General features: G+C 31.2%; 1 protein-coding gene across 5 annotated transcripts in view; it reads right to left on the bottom strand.

The window, feature by feature from the left end:
* Positions 1 to 516: 516 nt before the first annotated feature.
* Positions 517 to 22,053, bottom strand: part of Lrfn5 (leucine rich repeat and fibronectin type III domain containing 5) — a 266,246-nt gene continuing 244,709 nt past the window's right edge. For 3 of the 5 annotated variants that reach the window (XM_058584504.1, XM_046461523.2, XM_058584505.1), the window contains 3 exons: positions 19,024 to 19,736; positions 12,341 to 12,384; positions 517 to 7,069 (listed from right to left, as the gene is read on the bottom strand). In XM_058584504.1, coding sequence (XP_058440487.1) covers positions 7,052 to 7,069; positions 12,341 to 12,384; positions 19,024 to 19,736 — 775 coding nt within the window. In that variant the 3' untranslated portion in view covers positions 517 to 7,051. Of the gene's footprint in view, positions 7,070 to 12,340; positions 12,385 to 19,023; positions 19,737 to 21,820; positions 22,013 to 22,053 lie in introns of those variants that run through there. The other 2 variants (XM_058584506.1, XR_009228343.1) reach the window with 2 other exon arrangements.

The following is a 22,053-nucleotide window of genomic DNA, read 5'->3' as shown; positions in this document are numbered from 1 at the left end:
ATTAATATATATATATATATATATATATATATATAGAGAGAGAGAGAGAGAGAGAGAGAGAGAGAGAGAGAGAGAGCACTGAGATGTGAAACAGACTAGGAAGTCTCAGGAAGAAATTTCTTGGAAAATTAGATCACTCATAAACACCTGTGTATATAGGAAATTTTAGAAAGCCAAGTACGTACTTTCTAATAAACTGCAAATGAGGAAAAGATGTTTAAGTTCTTCAATCAAAACTCATGGAAGGGCAGAAAGATAAAAAAAAAATATCATCTAGCTGCTGGTCAGAAATATGTTGTTTAAAGACATAAAACACCTTGAGAATGGAAGAATGGAAAAGTAATTCCATGCAAATAATAATAAAGAAAAAGATATAATGGCTATACTAATATCACAAAAGATAGACATTAAGTGGAAGATTGTAACAAGATACAAAGAAGAATATTATAATGGATAAAAGGATTACATTATCAAGAGGTTATCACAACTATAAACTTATACAAATTAACAAAGAAAGCTCCAAAATATTTTAAGCAAACATGGACAAAACTGAAGGTGGAAATGCAATAATGTTCTGCAATAATGACTGGAGATTTCAATGCACCAATCAGTATTGGATAGCACTAATCTTAAAGAAAGAACATTAATCATAACAAAATATTATGAGCAATTGCCCTTTAGCAAATTAGAGAGCCTAGAAAAAACAGAAAAGTTCTTAGAGACACAGAGATTACAAAAATGACTTAAGAGAAACTAGAAAATCTTAGTAAGTCTACCACAATAAAGCCCCTAAATCAATAGACTTCTACTAAACACTTAAAGAAGTATTATCATTGATTTTTCTTAAGCTCTTCAAAAAACAAACAAACAACAATAAAAAATTTCCAACAACAAAAAACGCACAGGAGTAAAACTCACATGTTCCCTCATTCCAGATCAATAGTGTCCTGATGAAAAGGCAAAAAATTATATCTCAAAGAAATAGAAATATACACAAATATCAATTGTGTGTATGTTTGTGTGTGTGTGTACAAAGTCCTCAACAAAATCTACCATAACAAGTTTATCAGCATATTGAAAATATTATACACAAAGAACATGTAGCAATCCTACAAATGCTATGTACAGGATACTACAGATAAGAAAATTAATGCAATACATTATGTTAATAGAACTGTGGTTAAAGAAAGTCCACAAGATCTTCTCAATTGACACTAAAAAAACACATTTGATAAAATATAATGAACTTTATATAATGACACTATAGAAATATAGGAACAAAAGCAACTTTCCTTATCATGATAAAGTCCATTTATGGAAAATCCACACTAATTTTGAAAGATTGAAAGGTTTCCTCTAATATCAAAAACAGCACAAGGATGACTATTTCTGCCACTGTTATTTAATATTCTACTAAAATTTCAAGCCAGTAAGATTAGTCAAGAAAAAGAAAACAGAAGGCATATAAATTGGAATGGAAAAAACAAATTATCTCTTTTCACAGATGGCATGATGTTATATGTAGATAATCTCAAAACCCTATAAGAAAATTACTAGAGCTAAACAATAAATTCCACAAAGTTTCAAGTAAAAAAGTCAATATACAGAATAAGTTGTTTTTATTAATATTAATAAAACATTGTTGAAAGAAATGAATGAGGACACAAATATGTGGAAAGACATCCCATGTTCATGGATTGAAAATATGAGTATTGACACCTTATCATTCTTACCCAAGGCAAGATACAAATTTAATGTCATCTCTTTCAGTACTCCAGCACAAATCCACCCCCCTTTTTTATATAAATGGAAAAAACAAATTTCAGACTAATATGGCATTTTCAGGGACCCCGAGTAGCCAAAACAATTGTGAAAAAGAAGAACAAACTGGTGTACATACACTTTTCAATCCTAAAACTTATATAACTGCAGTAATCAAAATGCTCTGGTACTGACATAAACACAGACATGTAAACTAATGGATTAGAATAGAAATCTTAAAGATAAACCCATAGTCCTATGCCCAGCTATTGTTGTTGTTTGCTTGTTTATATGTTTTATAAAACTTTCTGGTCTAATAAATGAGGAAAGTCTCAGTTTTTCAACAGATAATGCTGGAACAGCTAAATTTCCACATTAAAAAAACACATAGGTAAATAAACAAATAGATTTGGGCCTCTATCAATGCCATAAGCAAACTTTACTCAAAATAAATCAACCACTGAAATATAAGAGCTAAAATGATTGAACTCTTAGAGAAAAATATGGATAAAGGTTCTTGTCTTCTGGTTTTGCAGTGGGTTCTTTGAGAAAACACTAAAAGAACAAGGAAATAATAGAAAACTTCATAATTGTATTTCAAACTTATTTAAATTATTCATCAAAGAACAAAATCAAAGATGTCAAAATATAGCCCACAAAATGGCAGAAATATTTACATGTCATGAATCTGACAAAGTACTAGCAATGATTCCTCCAACTCAACAACAAAAGCAAAACAATAGACTTCTTTCTATAAGCAAGATACTTGAGTAAATATATCTTCAAAAAATATGTAGTAGATTTATCTTCAAAGCATATTTAGAATTATCTAAGAAGATGAAATAACACTTTGCACTATTAGTCACCGGGGAATACAGATGCGACCACAGTGAAATGCAGTGACATGTGGCGTAACACCAGTCTGTGATAAATCGCGTATATGACCTTAGACGCTTAAGATTGTGTTGCTTAGTGATGTTGCAGCTGTTCTAATTTGTTGAAAAACATGTTATGATGTTAGCATAACAACAAGACCACGTAATAGAGCATTTCTTAGAATATTTCCTTATTGTAAATGGCAAATTACTGTACTTCACACAAGTTGAATGAAAACAATTTTTTTTTGAACATTACAAGGATGACAATCTAGAACCCTAAAACCCTCATACCTTAGTTAAAGGAATGTAAAATGGTGTATTTCTGGTGGAAATCAAACTGGCAGTTCCTTAAATAGCTTTAAAAAATCAATACTGAAATTAACATGTAAACTAGAAATTATACCGCTAAATATATAGACCTAAAGAATTAAAAACAGACTCAAACAGATAACTTTACATCATTGAAGCATTATTTATGATGGTCAAGAAGTAGAAACAACATAAGTAACTCAAAAAAGGAATGGTTAAATGTGATTTATGTGTCTGTGTGTGTACACACACCACATGTATTTGTATATAGATAAAGGTATATATGCAATGGAATATTACTCAATTGTAAAATGAAGTTAAGTCCTGATGTAAAACTCAACATACAATAATCTTTAAACTTTTATAAGTGGAATAAACCATTTACAGAGGACAAATATTACATATGATCTCATTTGTAAGAAATTTCTAGAATAGAAAAATTCATAGAGAAAAAAGCAGTTCAGAGTTTATCCAGGGCTGAGAGAGAGAAAAGTTAATATTGTTCCTAAATGTGTATATTTTATGTTTGGGGTAATATACAGTTTTTAAATAATTTTTTAAATTTATTTTTATCTTTTTAAAGTAACAATGATTATACAACATTGGTGAATATAATTGTCATTTACTTTTATACTTGAAATGGATAAACTATCACATTTTATATTTATTCACAATGAAAATTCTTTTAAGAAAAACAGTGTAGGGCTGGGTGCAATGGCACATGCCTGTAATCCCAGCTGCTTGGGAGGCTGAGCCAGGAGGATTGCAAGTTCAAAAAGCAAGGCCCTAAGGAACTCAGTGAGACCCTGTTCCTAAATAAAATACAAAAATAGGGGTGGGAATGTGGCTCAGTATTCCAGTGCCCCTGAGTTCAATCCCCAATACAAAAAAAAGAAAGAAAGAAAAAAGAAAAACATTGTAGGCAGTTTTGCTATATATTACACTTATATATTAAAGTCATTTGTTAGAAACTATCACTTTGTACATAATATATTCTGCAACATTTGTAGTTTTAAATAATTGCATATATCTTGATATATTCAGATAGACACATGCACATATGTTTAATTGTTAGACCTGTAAAACATGAGTAAAAAAATATTGAAAATAAAAAGGTAAATAAACAATGGACAACTTTTTATAGTAAGTACAAAAGAGTGAAGAAAAAAATAGTCTGAGTCTGTGAATATGTCTGGAGGATAACCCCACAAAGTACATAAAGCATTCTCTATATACGAAAAAGCATAAGATGCAACTAACAAGCAAGATTTGTAAAAATCTAATCTGGGAGTTACTAAATTATGAATGAAATTGATAATTTTATTTAAGCTTTATTTTATGTGTAACATATTCATTTCAACCAATAACATTATTTTACTGGTAATATTCAGCTCTACATTTACTATGGACTTTAAAAATAATGATTGTGTATTTTCAAAATGTAAATTATAGTTTTCAGTCTACCTTACTTATCCAAGCTATATGTACATCATATTCAAACATTGAATTCCTTATGTATGTGCTTGATGTGCTTTATGCTATAGTGTAAGATTTCACATAAGTTGAACTACAAGTATTCATACCTACAATATACATTTTAGCAACTGGATTATTTCCAAAATGTCTCAGGAATGTGAAATATATTAAAGACAAGTTGATGTCTATTTATGTTATATTTGACACTCATTGAAATTCACTCTTACTCCTGGACATTATAATATGCTCTACTGAAATAATTTCTCAACTTATCTTCAGAATATTATTTTGTCACTTCATAAAAGTAGAACTTCCATTTATGAATAATCATTAGTGTTATATGCGTACACCAGTGTTCACTTAAATCTCTTTAGTATAACAAGTGTAATCATTGCATGAAAGCAATTTATTATTGCACAGCTTGAGAATCAGACTGTGCCTCTTCTTAACAACATTAAACAAAGAAAATGCATACATTATAAATGCTTGATTAATGCTTGATTGAACACATACATAAATGGAAGTTTTTTATTTAATTGTAGAAGACATGGTGCAAAGACTTTTGAGTGATGAAGTGTAATTTTAATTTGAACACACTAAAAATTATTTTCTATGGAAAACAATAGCACAATTATTCTAAAGAAATGAAGAAGTACATAACAGGTCAGACTATACTTGCTGAGGAGGTATCACCATCAAGAAAAGCAAGGGTTAGATGAAATATAAGGATAAACAGTATAATGCCCTTGAAAAAAGCTAGCAGGTTTTCAGAAGAGAGACCTCAAAATGTTACTTTGTATCAAGATCCACCAAAGCAAAGCCATTCTTGTTTCTGACACTGTATATTTGAAAAGTTGTGTATAAAAAGAGATCTACAGCTGGAAGTGATGGCGCATGCTCATAATCCCAGCAGCTCAGCAGGCTGAGACAGGAGCATTGCAGATTCAAAGCCAGCCTCAGCAATTTAGCAAGGCGCTTAGCAACTCAGTGAGACCCTGTCTCTAAATAAAATAAGAAATAGGGCTGGGGATGTGGCTCAGTGGTTGAGTGTCCCTGAGTTCAATCCCCAGTACTCCAACCCCCCAAAAAAGAGAGATCTACAAAGGTAATGCTTCTTGTTTGTCTCCTTTTTATCAATATAAACATGTATATGTGTAAAATATTTCCACATACATAAACAGGATTGTTTCAGAGAATTAGATTTATCAAGAAACAGAGAATTAGGTAAATTGTCAATTTCACTAATTATCCACAAAATTGCAACTCAAATCTGTTACTTCTGTTTTAGTCATGCATTTTGTTTGTCTGTGTCTCTAATGTGGCAAGCCCCTGAGCACAGCTTCCAAGTTCTGAAGCTCCAATGGGTGAAATTCTGTAAATTGTCTATGGAGGCTGAGATACTGGTAGTAGTCAATAAGGGTTGGAACAGTTAAAAGATCATTTTAGAAATTTTGAAGGCAAATTTTTTTTTTGTTTTGAGACATTTAAAAAATATTTATTGCTTATAATAGAAATACCCAAATTGTGAAGAATAGAAACATGACTTTGTTTTAGAGAATGTGACTTCAATTGAGGATAAAAGGTTATTTTTTTTTAAATTAAACTTCTATCTTATGCCAAGTACTACAAGTTTTCATATTATGCTATGTATTAGATTTGGAAGATTATAGTAGGTATATTGCCAAACTAAAACATCTCAGTACCACTTTAAACCAAGACAAGCTCTTAAAAGCTGTGTAGACACTGCTTAAACTTGACTCAATTCACATTTGTTAGTCATCAAAGATATCCTAGTTTTTATATGCTGGTGTTAAATCAGATGCATGTTCTTTATCCTGAAATTGTGCAGAATTAGAGAAATGGACACTTATATTGACATATAAGCCCTGCAATTATTAAAGGCTCTTTTGTCCTAACTATCAAGAAAAGCAATGAATCAAATTGGATTATTAATAATGTGCCTATTTATTCTTTCCTGCAGTCCCACTGTAAGAAGAGTGACTCCTTTACTTCTTGCCTTAAATGAGGCATAAAACTCCTGTAAGATTATTTAAATAGCTGTATTGCTCTCCCATAGATGTGGGTGCCCATTCTCAGTAATGGAAGAAAATGTTCCAATATTATAGAAAATCGGTGATTCTACAAGGTTTTTGTACTACTAGAAATAAAACAGTATTTTTATTGAAAAACTCACTTCATCACTCACACTTGAAGCAATAGGTTCTTCCATAAATAAGGCACTGTGCAAATTCTGTCATAGTAAAACATTTATTTGTTAAAGTGATATAGATTATTCAAGATTCTACAGTCTGTTAAATCATGAATGGCAATGTAAGATGGATTGATACAGAACTTGATGCCAATGTAGGTTTTTTTTTTTTTCCTTTCCTTCTTAAAAAAAAATACTTGTAAGAAGAAAAAAAAAATGGTTTGAAAAGGGAATGAACCATGGTCTGATGGAGCCTTTTCCACTGGCATCAGATAATTCTGCCTCAGCTCCTGTGGACAATTTCTTCTAGGACAACAGTTCAACAATTAGCTTTTGCGAACTGAAACATTTTTTTAAAATTTTATCCGGTAAAAATATCAGTGGCAACTTTTTTCAGGAGAGAGAGAAGTGGTGCTCTTCAGATTAACTCCAGCCTCTGAAATGAAAAAGAAAAAGAAAAAAGAAAAGAAAACACACAGCTAATAAGAACATTGTGCTAGCAATCTCAAAGCTACTGAACTGTAAGCACACAGTTGCAATAAAATATGAGACACAAACCTGAATGATATCTAGACATGCGCATCCATATTTAATTTTTTTTTGGTAATTTGAAAATAATGAATATATAAAACAGTCTTTTTAAAAAGAACATAAATGTACGAAGCCTAAATAGTTATGTAAGTCATGACATGAAATGGTATTTTCTCTTGCTTTTTTTTTTCACATTTGCACCCTGAGAGTAAGACAAAATAATGATTTTCTTTGATAATGCATGCTATTTAAGTTTTAACATACATTCATATTTGTTTGTAAAATAGCATTTCTAAAACCTTAGTGATCTTTATAATTTTAAGATTCTGCTGAGAATTTTGTAAGATATTGAAATTTCATAAAACCATGTTTAATGACAGTAAAGAATAGTATTCATTTTTGCTAATTAATTTTTCATGCACAGAAAAAATAAGTGTAAAAGGGCACACCATTGTTGATTTAAATATGATTTTGAAGTGAAATTATATAAAAACCATTTCATGAAAAGGCTTAAATATAAAACTGTAAAAATATTTTTCCTTCAATATGATACTCAGTTTTTATGGATATATAAATTCTATACTTGACAAAGAAGGAAAATACTGTTTGCAAGATACATTTTCTTATACCTGGTATTGAAAAAAAGTTTTCTTCTTTTCATTCAAAAATCACTACATGTTTATTAGTTTCTATTTAGGTTTTATTAATCGTATGGCATAATTGCATCATGAATTATAGATTTTTTTACTTACCAAATTTTTTTATTAAAACAATAATATAGAATACATTTGGATAACATCATGCAATACTTTTATTAAGTCATATTAAAATTATTTTGATAATTTTTGTGAAAAATGTTGGTAAAATAGTATTTAAGAAAATATTTTAAAATATTTGATAATGTGAATAAGAGATTTTTTTTGAAGCGAACAATAATTTTTTAGTACTGACAAGGAATACAGCGCACCCATTGTTTGAAGATAGTTAAGGAAGGAACATATTTCTAATTTGTAAAAAAAAAAAAAGAGTATATATATATATATATATATATATATATATATATATATACATATATATATATATATATAATATGTATATTATATATATATTCACACACATATATATACACATGATAACTAATAATCTTGGAAAGTACTTAAATACAGCTATCACTATCATACTTTACCTGAAATATTTTCAGAAAATTATTGCAAAATTATCTTCAAAATGCAATTGATATATATCCTCAAATTCTTCATTTTTGGATTCATAGCATATATCAAATTGGTGAATTGGAAGACAATTTTTTAAATATATTCAGTAACATGCTACTTTTGATAAAAAGTTAAATTATTCCAAATTTGAGTTACAGTAAGTAGTAATATAATAATTCAACATATCTAGAAAAAAATGATAATTGGTCATATATCTAGTTTGACTTTGCCAAACATAAATCCTTATAGGATAACAAATTTTAATACCAAGTTAGGAATATTTGATGTACAGGTTAAACTTCCCTTCTCTAAAATTCATGGAACCAGAAGTGTTTCAGAATTTGATTTTTTTTCAGAATTTGAAATATTTACATATGTCTATCTCTCTATGTATATATAGATAACAAGATAGGCAGATAGACCTCTATCTATATATAAACAGACAGACAGTGGGGTGTCTTAGGGAAAGAACCCAAATATAAACACAAAATTCATTTATGTTTCACATATATCTTCTAAAGATAATTTTATACATTTTTAGTTAACTTCTTTTTGACCATGACCCATCACATGAAATCAGGTGTGAAATTTTTCACTTGTGGCATCACATGTTTTATATTCTGAACATTTTGGATTGGTGATTTTTGGATTAAGAATACTAAACATGTACATTGACATCACATATAAACATCTGCTTTGCTCTTTGGCTTTTATTTTATATATTGTCCTAGCTCTGTATTTTCCCATTGTTTTAAAAATGTTACTATTCATTGTCAATATTATTGAATTTTTATTCATTTGGAAATAATAATTTCTCTAAAAGAACTGCATATTTCATGATAAGTGCATATGCAGAGAATATTTCATGATAGTCTAAATTAAAAAAAAACACCTTAATTGATACTAAACAAAATAATTACAAATGAAATTTATTAAAAATCAGAAACCAGCTGGGTATGGTGCATCATGTTTTTAATCCCAGGGGCTTGGGAGGCTGAGTTGGGAGGATTGTGAGTTCAAAGCGAGCCTCAGAAACGGTGCGGTGCTAAGCAACTCAGTGAGACCCTGTTGCTAAGTAAAATATAAAATAGGGTTCGGGATGTGGCTTAGTGGTTGAGTGTCCCTGAGTTCAATACACAGTACCAAAAAAAAAAAAGAAAAAAAGAAAAATATCAATCACTGTACATACTGGTACAAATAACTAGAACATGTCATATTCTTCTGCATGTTTACAAGCACACAAACACACAAACACAATATGTATTTTATTGGTTTGAATCCAGAAAATACTTATTATTATTATTATTATTATTAATTATTATTATTATTATTTTGGTACTGTGGATTGAACCCAGGGGCACTCTAACACTGAGCTAGCTCCATCCCCCACTCCTTTAATTTAATTTTACTTTTTTTTAGACAAGGTCTTTCTACATTGCCAAGACTAGCCTCGAACTTGTGATCCTCCTGCCTTAGCCTACTTAGTAGCTGAGATTTCAGGTATGCATCACAATATCTGGCTCAGCAAATACTTCTTAAGAAATTTTACTGAAAGAAATTTTCAGTATAGATGCAAACTAGTCCATTGTTCGTATCTCAATTGCTAAACATGGCATAACTCTTGTCTCATATAGCTCTTCTTAACAATAAAAATCTTTGCCAAACTTAGGATTATATTTAAGGGCCAGTTTATGTGTAGAGTCATCATCGTTAATTTTACCAATAATTCCTTTCTCCTTTGTTCCTGATTTCTCTCAGTGTGATTAGGATCTTAGGATTTTATTACAGAATAATCATGTGTGTTGTATTGAAATATTTCAAGCTCATTTTATTTCTATCCATATTTAGGAAGGCACATAAAGTAGAAAATCAGAATAGGACATATTCTGGAAAATGGAATTGAAATAACTTTTTCAACTTTATTCAATTGGGAAAAGATTCACCTTAGCTGGCACCTCAGTATGAAAGCTACCGAAAATACAGAGCTGAGAAGCTGTGATTACAAAGGGTCTTTGCCAGCACTCTTCTCCTTTTCATTCACACAGTAAAAATGCTGCTGAGAGTGCAAAAGGTTATAAGAAGAAAGAAAGCACACAGGGCAGTTCCTTCAGAGGGAGCACCACTGGTCCTGCTGACAGGACCAGAAATCACATACCAAACACCAAGAATTCTTAGGTTCAGGTCATAAAGTAACTTCAATCTGATAACAGTAATGTAGCAAGAGTTGCCTAACCAGTGATAATGTACTGACACTAAATTTTTATAGAATTACTTTTCCTATGAATTTGTTTTCCTTGCTAATACTTATAGGAAAAAAAGAGGAAAATTAGAAAATTATGAAATGGAAGTTTCTATTACATTGTAATAGCAGTTTGTTTTGTAAAAGGCTGAGGAATAACTCAGTATACAGTTTTAAAAAGATGACATATTACACACACACACACATAAACAGTCTGATACAAAGAATATCTAACACACTTAATACAAACGATACACATAACATGAATTCACTTTAGAGTGAAAGAGTTAGTCACTTGAAAATTAAACCTTAGATTATTATAACTTGTATGTTAGTGGTAGATTATGAGTAGTTTATATTACATCTTATTTTTAAATATATTTTCCAATGTTCTATAATTAATACTAGGTATTGTGGGATGAAAGAGTCATCACGAAATATTTATGTATTTATCACATTGTTAAATCCTGTGCTATCTCTAGCAATGGAGGGGCATTCGCAAGAAAGAACAAAATTTGCTTCCTAATAATATGGTAAAATACACAAGCACAATAATATATAACATAATCCATGAATTATGAATATCTTGGAAATGTTCTGAATTATACTTCTCATTACATTTATGTTCTACTTCCTAATCCCTTTCTGAAAGTATCGTAACTTTCAGCTCAGCTGGCTGTCCAAATCACATAATAAATGAATTTTTAAAGATGAGAGACAGAAACGGAAGAAAAGTGGAGGAAGAGACAGAGAAACAGAGACAGAGACTAGGGGAGACAGAGGTTCAGATAAAAGGTGTTGTTAAAGGAAGGCACCTTCATGCAGTTCAATTCAGTACACACAGAACACAGATCATGTACCCAACAGTGTACTATTGATTTTTTCCAGTGAGCCATCTGTTCTTTTTCTGTGAGGTAAAAATGGGATCTTAAATTCAGTGAAGAAATGAAGCATAAACATTTTTTATTTGATGTGGGGCTGGAATGCTGTAGGGAAAACTAACATTGACCAAATTATTGTCTTTTAAAATATGAAATGTTAAAAAACAAGACCCTATTTTTACTACCAACAAATAAATCAATGACCTTTTTAAGACTTATAAAAACAATATTTTTTTTTCCTGTGCCAAACCTCAAACAAATGTCTGATGCTTCCAGCTGTTTGAACAGATTGCTTAAGTGCTATTCTGCTCTGGAAACACAGTTTCTGATCCAATTAAAATGCAGGAATCAAATACTCATTTGAAACTTCCAAAATGAAAAAAAAAAAAAAAACACTCAAGAAGAGTAATTGGTTGCTGACAAAAGGAATACCATGAATATTTCATGTGTAGTATTTTGCTCCACTTTAAAGTGGCTTCATTCATTTTAGATAACAGCAAAACACTTATGTTCATCCATTTTCAATGAAGTATAATGTATCCTTTTACCTCCTCTCAGGACATGGAGGTCAAAGATAGGAGCAAATTCATTCTTATCAAGTTACTGTCTGCATGTTTGGAAATATTTGTAAAAAATATCAATTATATCATGCATAACTACAAGAGTGAAGCAGTATTAGTAATACTTTTGTTTATTACAGTGTGAATCAGACATGTAATAAAATTTTTAATGGAAAATTTTGACAAGCTACATAAACTCCAAGCCAAAAGTTAGAAAATTCAGCTTTAAAATAATAAATCCACTTAAGGGTTGAAGTATGCTACAGGTAATAAGATTCTCACCTGTGTTTCGTGGACATTCTGGTCAACATTAGTCAGCAAAGCATCTGGGAATAAAATTTTCAGTGTCATGAACAATTCAATTTTTTTTTTTTAAAGAAACAGTCCCTTTAAAACCTTCCTCACTGAAATCTTGGTAACTTCTCTTGAAGATTGATTTATATTGTCTTAACTCTTACTGGGTTAGTTGCAAATGACTCTTGTATTTTAGACTTCTTTTTGGCTATTTCCTTCACCATAGTACTATTAAAGCAGAATTTCAAAATATATTGTTCTAGTAACTACAATGAATAATTTTCAATAGGGAATATTTGTTATACAAGAAAATCAGATTTCTATTCATTTTTCTCTGCTTAAAGTTAGTCTTTCAACTCTATGGTTGCATATGATTAATATGGAAAAGTGCATCAAGGAAAAAATATTCCACAACAGTAATACAGTTCAGCTATATTGACCACACAGAATATAAAATAATACAATATTAGCCATCATTTAATATCCACTCTCCAAACAATAGCATATTTTTGTCAAGAATCCATTCATTTTTATGCAAAAGTAATGTGTTAAATGCAAACATTCTGCCTTTATATCCATATGTATATGCCTATTACCTATAAATGTTTAATACCATCATACAGTCCTGAATATCATACATTCTATTTCTTTTCAAAATATCTTCTTGTATGCAGATGCTACTAATCATTTAGAAGTGGTGCAAGGATAAGAAAATATAGGTGTCTAAGAGGACAGTCATTATCAGGATTCACAGATGAGTATGATGAGACTAGGACAAAATATTTTCTTACAAATCTTCACAAATAACCATGTAAATTTACAATGGCCACTGGTGATTAAGTTTGTCATGAAAACAATAATAAGAGACATCCAAATGATGGAGAAAAAAATGATTAGGGAATTTGATTATGGTAGAGCATACAAATATATCTCATAGGCTCTATCACTTGATAAAATTATTTTTGGATATATTCTGGAGCATCATTATATCTACAGTCTATTGTTAGTTAAATGTCCAAACACTTTGAACTCCATGTACATTAAGTGAAAAGGCCTCCATGACTTTCTCCTGAATCTATTTGAAATATATATTCTTTCTCATTTTTAAAATTCACAAATATGAGTTACTGATTTGAAAAGAATGGGTGAAATTGGGTACATATGGTTATCAATGGGAAATTTAAAATAATAAATTTATACTGGAGAGTTTCTAGACCATTATTATCTGATAAATTACAATTTATTTGATTTTCCTGGAGAAGATCTATGATAGGCAATTTAAATCTAATTTCATCTTATCAATCACAAAATAACAAATTAATATTACATGAAAAACATTGTGCTTTTAAATAATTTATTGTATATCTATGTGTATATTATCATAGATATACAATTAAGAGACATGACTCTTATCCAGAGTACATATGTATTACAGAGTATATATACAGATTTATACATATAAAGAATATATAGATTTATTTAATGTTAACTTTAGATTGTAAAATTTTACTTAGGAATAGTTGAACATAATTAGAAGGCAGAGTGGTACACTGAATATCTTGTTATATTGATTATTTGTAACATTTGATAGAATTATAAATGTATTAGCATTGCTTAATGAAGTGATTTAAAACAAATATATTCCCAGTTAAAACTGTTACTTTTTATAACCAACTTTAGATGGCACCACATTTTTTTGATGGCCCAATCACAGGAATATATTTACCATTTTTTTTATTTTAAAATGTCTTCTGCACTAGTATAAGAAGTATTCATTATTTCCTTTAAAATAAATAAAAGAACAAAGAAATACTTGACAAAACTAATTGCATTTATAATTCCAACATATATTTATCTAACATGGAAAGGAAAGGACTGAGTAATCTGAGAGGCAGAGCTTTGAAACTTTCAAAAATCCAGTTGTTGATTTTTATTATGTTGTCTGTCCTTGAGTTAATGTGAATGACATATTTCTTTGCCATAAAATATTCAAAGTCGCTAATAGCATAAGATAAATTATAATTATTACCATTATTAACAAGCTAAGAGGAAAAGAAAATCATACTCTTCCATCCAATGCACCACTATGTCAACCCTGTCCACACTCACACAGGAACATCCTTGGTTACCATGGAAACATTGCACTGCTTTTGTGACCCAAGAAGATACTGGGCAGGGGATGATAGCATATCATACACATTCTGTGAAATAGGAAAGGACATTGTTGGTTTTTTTTTTTTTTTTGGTACTGGGGATTGAACTCAGAGGCAATTAACCACTGAGCCACATCTCCAGTCACTTTTTATATTTTATTTAGAGACAGGGTTTCACTGAGTTGCTTAGGGCCTATCTAAGATGCTGAGGGTGACTTTGGATTTGAGATCCTCCTGCCTCAGCCTCCTGAGCCCCTGGGATTATAGGCATGTGCCTCAAGCCAGGCTTAGCATTTTTATTTATTTTTAAATTTTATTTATTTATTTTTATGTGGTGCTGAGGATTGAACCCAGGGCCTTGCACATGCAAGGCGAGCTCTCTACTGCTGAGCCATAACCCCATCCCCAGCATTTTTAAATACAACTGGAAACCTACCAAAACAATGGGCTTGTATTTGTTATCTTTGAAGAAAAGTCTCATTTGCTTTTATTATCCTACCTAAAAGAAGATATTTTATGTTTATAGGCTTTTTCATTATTGGCATTTTAAAGATTATAGGAGTTTATTACTGTACATAAACTGAATAGAATTACTAAAACTTATGAATGGAAAGGCAATTAAGATGAATTTTGTAATAATTACTCTTAATTATTTGTAGGTATACAAGTGGAAGTTTCTTTTCAGAAATAAAAGCAAATAAAATATTTGAAACTATGTTGGAAGCAAGTACCACAGTTTTAAATCAGAGCAAATAGTTCACAAAAAGGGGGGAATACAAATATTCCTTTAGACAAGTAAATATAGAACACATTTAATTTTTAGCGGATCTTCAAATAATTGTGGAGAAAGTATGTTTAAGAGAATAGATTTCTTATATCTATAGAAAGCCATTAATACTTTAGAAACATTCTAAAACTTTTTTAGTAAAACAAATATGCAAAGTAGTTAAAATCAACGGTTTTAAATCAAATACAGTGTACTGAGAACTCAATTGATTCCATTAATTGTTAGAAAAACTACAGGAAATAAACTGGTCACAGTGTCAGTGTTACTGGTTGCTATATCTAATTTAAATAGTTCAATTCAGCATTTTGTATTTTAAACTATTTGAAGCCTAAAAGTTAAAATATTCATCAAACCAAATGCTGCTTCTTGGAATTTTGAGGTGACTTTGGGTTGTACATTACCCCTAGGACACTACTGTAACAGTAGTTTTGCATTTTTCAATTTGAGGATGATTATCCAAAAGGAACAAAAATAACAAAGACCCTTATTATTTTTTAAAATGTTTACAATGAATGCCTGTTAAAATATGCTTAATGGCAGACATTGTGTTTTGTAATTCTGTACTTAACATTGAATAAGCTGATAATATAAAATGGCTAAAAATTAAACAAAAGTAAGTAAAAAGAAATAAAAATAGCATATCAATTCTATATATAGCCAGCATTAACAAACAGCAGACCACATGATTTAGATTATATAAATAAATAGATGGATATGACAGAGTAAGTAAGGGATGCCATAAGTGACAGAACAAAAAATTGAAAAAAAATATAAGAGAATTTCTTTTCTTTTCTTTCTTTCTTTCTTTCTTTCTTTCTTTCTTTCTTTCTTTCTTTCTTTCTTTCTTTCTTTTTTTTTTTTTTGTGGTGCTGGGGAATGAACCCAGGGCCTTGTGTATGATGTGAGGCAAGGAAGGACTCTACCAACTGAGAAATATTTCCAGTCCCTCAAAATTTATTTTTTTTGCGGTGATATAATATCTGATCACAAACCTTAATTTTGCTTATTAATCAAAATTCTTATTACCACCTCCCTCCCTAGCCCCATTGATTTATTTATCTATCCATTTGCTCATTCATTCATCTTAACAACTATTCTGTTTCAGACATTGTAGTAGGTAGCATTCATTATCTCGCTAAGTTAAAATTTCATCATATCGTTAATAAACATAAAACACACTTGACTTTTATCATAGATCATTTTTGATCTTTTAAAATATAAACTTTTAGTAAAAGATACCAAAACTTCACTTTGAAGACAAAATGTGAATGCATTTGATTAATAAAATCTGAGTACAGTCTAGCAAAAGTAATAAAATATTGAATTATTTTCAATGACTTTAGTCAAGCAAAGCAAAATTCAAATGATTAGATACCATAGAATTTTTAAATATCTATGAGAAACAAGATGTTTTTAATTAAAGCTTTATAACATAAACAAGCATGGTATTCATTTTTAAAAAGATGGCAACTGCAAATCATAAAATAAGTTCACGAGTAGCTTGGAGAAGGTATGCTAAACTGCTGTGTTACATAATCTCAGACCCTTCTTATCCTTCCCGATTTCAGAAATTGTTTCCTTAGGGATTTATTTCTTTAAAGCTTGCAACCTGTTGTACAGTAAAGACCTTTTAATACTGTTCTCATCAATCTGTGAAGGGGAAGATTAATGTTTATTATCATCATCTCATGAGAAACAGTATAACTGATGTTAACTTAAAATGCAGAGTTGAGTTAGAACCTTATTAGCCTAAGAGTTTTGAAAACACACCACTTTGACTATAGCTTTTGATTTCACAAACTACATCCATACCTGTGAACTGATTTATTTCCCAAAGAACTATTTCTGTGAACATTGAATCATAATTAGCCCTTGTAAATGTGAAAGGCAAATTTCTCAGACAGGGAAGCGACAAAGCAACTTAGGAAACGTAACATGGACAATTTTGTTCAAGACTGTGTGAAAAGTCATTTCTAAGTACTCTGTGTATACTCTTCATTCAACAAAATAATACATTACAGAGGATAAGATGCAACTCCATAGAGTAAAAGTTAACTGAAATTTTTGTATATGTCTCTACCAGAAGGAAATTAAACTAATAATTTCACATTCTGCACTTCTGCTTTAAATGATATTGCAAATGATTTGAAAGAATTAATAAATGTTTACTGTATATTTTAACATACTCCCAGGGAGTATATGGTATATATCAAGTACCCACTGAATGTGTTAATGGATGAAATATCATATTCATTTGTGCCAGGTAACGAGTCTAAGTTTGCACATGAACCATATCGTCAACACAAAATGAAAATAAAACAAAAAGCAAAGAAAAAAAACTTTTATGTTCAAAGCACTTATTAATTATTAATAAACACCATCATGTTAGTATATTACTTTTTTTCCAACAAGTAGATAAGGACATTTATCTATAGATCTTAATTTCAATGAATTTCCAAGAATACTATGTTATTAAGAAACAATATTGTTTACTGAGTAACTTTAAAATCCTTTACAAAAATGATATATTCCTCACTAAATCCCATGATATCTGATTAAATTTAGCATTTGGTCAAAATAATAAATGCATTTACTTTAAGTGGAAAACATTCACAAGTAGAATTATATAGCACAAAAGGGGGAAAGTCACTATCTGGTTAATGAGCAATATTTTATGTTATTTAACATGTGATAAAAACTCCATTAGAAGTTTTCCAGTTCACTTGGTGATAAAAATCAACACCCTTTTCATAAAGGCAGTCCTATATTTGGCTCCTCCTCTTTAACTTGCATTAAAAAAAAAAAATAAAACATTCATTCAGCAACTGTGTTGAATGAATGAAAACATCTTCATATGCCCAGGTAGATGCATACAAAATTGTGGCCTGTGACACAAAACTGATTAGATTTTCTGATAAATTCAAGATTCTTTCCACCGAAAAAGCTGTGTCATGGAATGAGCATGACATAACCATCAAGACACCGGGAAACAATAGCATTGTTTAGAAGGGTACTTATTCTAGCATTGTCTTGGTATAATAATTAAACATTTTATTTTAAACAATATAACAACACAGACTTGTTCGCTACAACACAATTTTCATTGTAAAAAATATAAAATCTACTTATGGAAAAATCCCAGTTATCCATAGGAGGCCATTTTTAGAATTGGAGGAAATAAAATTTTGTATGCAAAACATTTTTTTCCTCATAACAATTTGCATTTTACTATTTTCTACCACAGAACCTGGAAGCCAGTATTAAAAAAGGGGAAGGCACTCTTGCTATCTTAGGTTTCCCCCCTTTAAATCGTTTTATCTATGTAATTTTCATATAGGTGTATGAGCATTTGTGTGCGTGTGTGTACACAAACACACACAGACACGCATAATAACTGTATCTTAGATGGTGGATTTGTAACCTGAGCTCTACTAGCCTATCAGATGATTGAAGTTCTGCATTTCAATTTCCAAAGTAAGTTTTCATTAAAAAGAAATAATAGATTACACAAAGCTTTCTGATAACCTCTCAGTTTCAAAGAGTGACTTTTCCACTAGGACCATCAGCACCATCAGACTGAATTAATATCCCATTCACAGACATGCTTCTTTTAGAGAACAGTTCACGTGTGCTTGGTGAATTAGCAAAGCAATAGTATTCCTTTACTTCTCCACTCAGCGAATACCTGTGCTGCGCTCTGGATCTCTCAGCAGGCAAAGTGAGAAACTTACTTGGCTTGGTATGTGCTCTTTTAGATGTGGGCCCCTCTGTGACAGAATCAGGAGGTCGGCTAGCTAACTGCAATGCAGTTGAGTTGTTCCTGTTAGTGTTTTGGGACTCAACATTTGTGACAGCTTCATTCTGTGGTTCGGTACTGGGCTTTGTGCCAGTCTTTCTTTTCTGCTTTTGGGACACAGACGTGCTTGAAGTCCAGGTAGGAGGCAAAGCAGAGGTAGTGGTAGAAGAGTCCTGACTCATACAAGTTTCTGAAGATTGAATCACATTGTCATTGGCAACTTTACAACACTGGGCATTCTCTTCATGTCCCACAGCTTGCTTAGACATGGACTGGGGCAGTGTTGCACTACAGCCTTGTATTTGAGCCCCATTAGTTTGAGAATAAACATTGCTAACCTTGGTGACCTTGTGCTGCCCATTATTGTTACAAACCTTATACCGGATCATTAGAATGATGATGAAAACCAGCACAGACGCTACAATTATTCCACCAATAATTATAATCATGGTGCCTCCCAAAAACTGGGACTGCATGAAATGGCAACGGACATAATCTTGTTCCGTAGTGAACTGGATGCAACCCACGACTCTTGTGGCAGTGAGGGAAGTGATGCCATCGTCATATATGGCCAAGACACACAAGTCATACATAGTTCCAGCAGCCAGATTATTGACCAGAAAAGTTTTGCTCGTAGGAGGTATCATTCTGAGGGACAATGGAATTTGTGTTAATATTTAAAACAAAATAAAACATGCACACACAAAGTCATTAGAAATTTAGTTCTGTCTCATTTTAGCACTCATTAAGGTAAGCATATTTATAACAGATATGAAATAAATGAATATGATCTAATCTTATATTTACGAGTTAAAAGGCTAAAAGTCATTGTCAGAGTCCACGTTAGATTAATGGTGCCTGCACCCTGCCTTGACAAGCTTACTAATTACACTGCTTGGCAAAGCAGAACTCCTAATAAAAGCCATTGCTGAAAAATCATTTATGACAAATTGCTTTTGAAAGGTGTGACTGTGACATTATCTGACTGCTAAACAAATCCATTTAGCACTTACAACACCTCTGTGACTAAAAGCCAAATTGAAGAAAGGGAAAACACTGACAATCACATTAGAAAGCAGAATGGAAATGCATTTCAGGGCATTTATTTTCCAAATCAGTAATAAGCTGCTATGGAATGGTACCTCCTAAATCTGTCTTTAATAACTAAGATAATTACAAAGATTAAAGCATTTTATTTACAGATCTCATCCCTTTCCCATGTCTTGCTCTGCTATATGTTTCAGTTTATAAATGAGGAGAGTATAAATGCACAAGTAACACCCTGGAACAGGGACAGATTTTGACCAGAGTGTAAGCCCCTTGACCATTCTGTACTGAAGGAAATTTTTATCAAGGCACATTTTCTAAAATTTGACAGAAATTTATAGATATCTCTGAAGCTATCACCCTTTAAAAGTATTTTGTGAGTGCTTATTTTCTTTCCACATTTTTTTTTCTCAGATAAAAACTTCGGGCCATCACTAAAAAATAATTTAGAAGAAAAAAAAAAACCTGTCTTTTAACCCTATCTTTCCCCTGTTAGTGAGTTTAAAAATTTTAGAACTTGGCAGTTCTAATATGTGGCAGCACCTAAACAAGGGGTTCTAAATGAACCAGGATGCTCTCAGGCCAGATAGTGTACTTATGACAGACTACTTCCATATAATGAGTGTATAAAAATGCAGGACATTACTAAGCCCTTTCTGTATACTTAAATTTAATCTTTACAATGACCTTATGAGAAAGGCATTTTCACTATTTTCAGATGATAATCATTAGGTGGAAGCCTGAACAATTACCTCAAGGTCACAGAGAATTTGCTCATCATGGCAGAATTAAAATCTTGGAATGTAGCAAGTAAAACCTGACCTATTATCACATTTCATAGAGCGAATGCTTAAAATATATAAAATATCCAGTAACTACAGGAAGTTGAGGGGTAGAGTCAGTGCCTGTTATTGAAAACTGATTAAGTTGCCCAGAGGCTAGGTCAAGAGCCCCGCTATGAAACAAACAAACTAGGTTTAGCTCACATGGATATATATCATAGCCTACCTCTACCTGTACTCAGTGATGAAGGGGCTATTAGAAACCACTTAGTCTAATCTCTGCATTTTAAAGATGAGGAAATTAAAACTCAGCCAGGTAGAACCTTGCCAGGATTGATCACAAGGAGAGCTAGGATACTTTTATTTTTCTTGCTAATTCACGCTTACTTTAAAAACATATTCTCCTTTCCATTCATGAGTGAAAACCAAACTGTCATCAAGAGCTTAATCTGTGTATATAAGGATGAAACTGACCTGATATCTGGAAAAGCTTAAAAACAAAACAATAATCCTTTCAAAATCATAATTTTGCATCTTTTCCAAAGAGCAGTAACAGCCTATCACCAGTGAAATTATAGGAAGGAATAAGTATTTCCAACTGAAAATTGGACAAGATGTGACTATAAATCAATGAGGCTGAATTTTAGAAAAACATACCAGAAATTCATCAGCAGATGCAAATTCTCCATCACTGTCCTAACCCAGATATTGTATACTTAATTCCAGTGATACCTTCACTGCTCAAAATATTTATAAATTATCTCTTTGGAACTGTCTTAAGAACCAGTGCACATGAGACAACACCCATGCACATGACTCAATTATTCAAAGAATCAGTCTCATTATTTTATAGTTACATCCTATTTTTGACCAAAAATGGCAATATCCATCTTGATCACCCACCTTATTCACAAGACTTGACTCCAAATGGCTTTTGCTTGTTTCCAAAATTCAAATTCACCCTCAAAAGACGAAGATTTGCCACAACTGGGTATATTCAAAATAGTATGACGAAGGTTCTAAAGATAATTCCAAAAGTGCTTTGAGCAATGGCAGCATCATTGGGATAATGGTATAGCCTCCCAACGTGACTTCCTTGAAGGAAAGAACACTCATGTGGATGTGTAAGTTCTGGT

Source organism: Marmota monax, unplaced genomic scaffold (genome assembly GCF_021218885.2).
Source record: "Marmota monax isolate L192 unplaced genomic scaffold, Marmota_monax_Labrador192_F-V1.1 WCK01_AAM20220418_F8-fsc00001, whole genome shotgun sequence".
Taxonomy (NCBI): domain Eukaryota; kingdom Metazoa; phylum Chordata; class Mammalia; order Rodentia; family Sciuridae; genus Marmota; species Marmota monax.
This window is presented reverse-complemented; position numbering and strand designations above follow the sequence as displayed.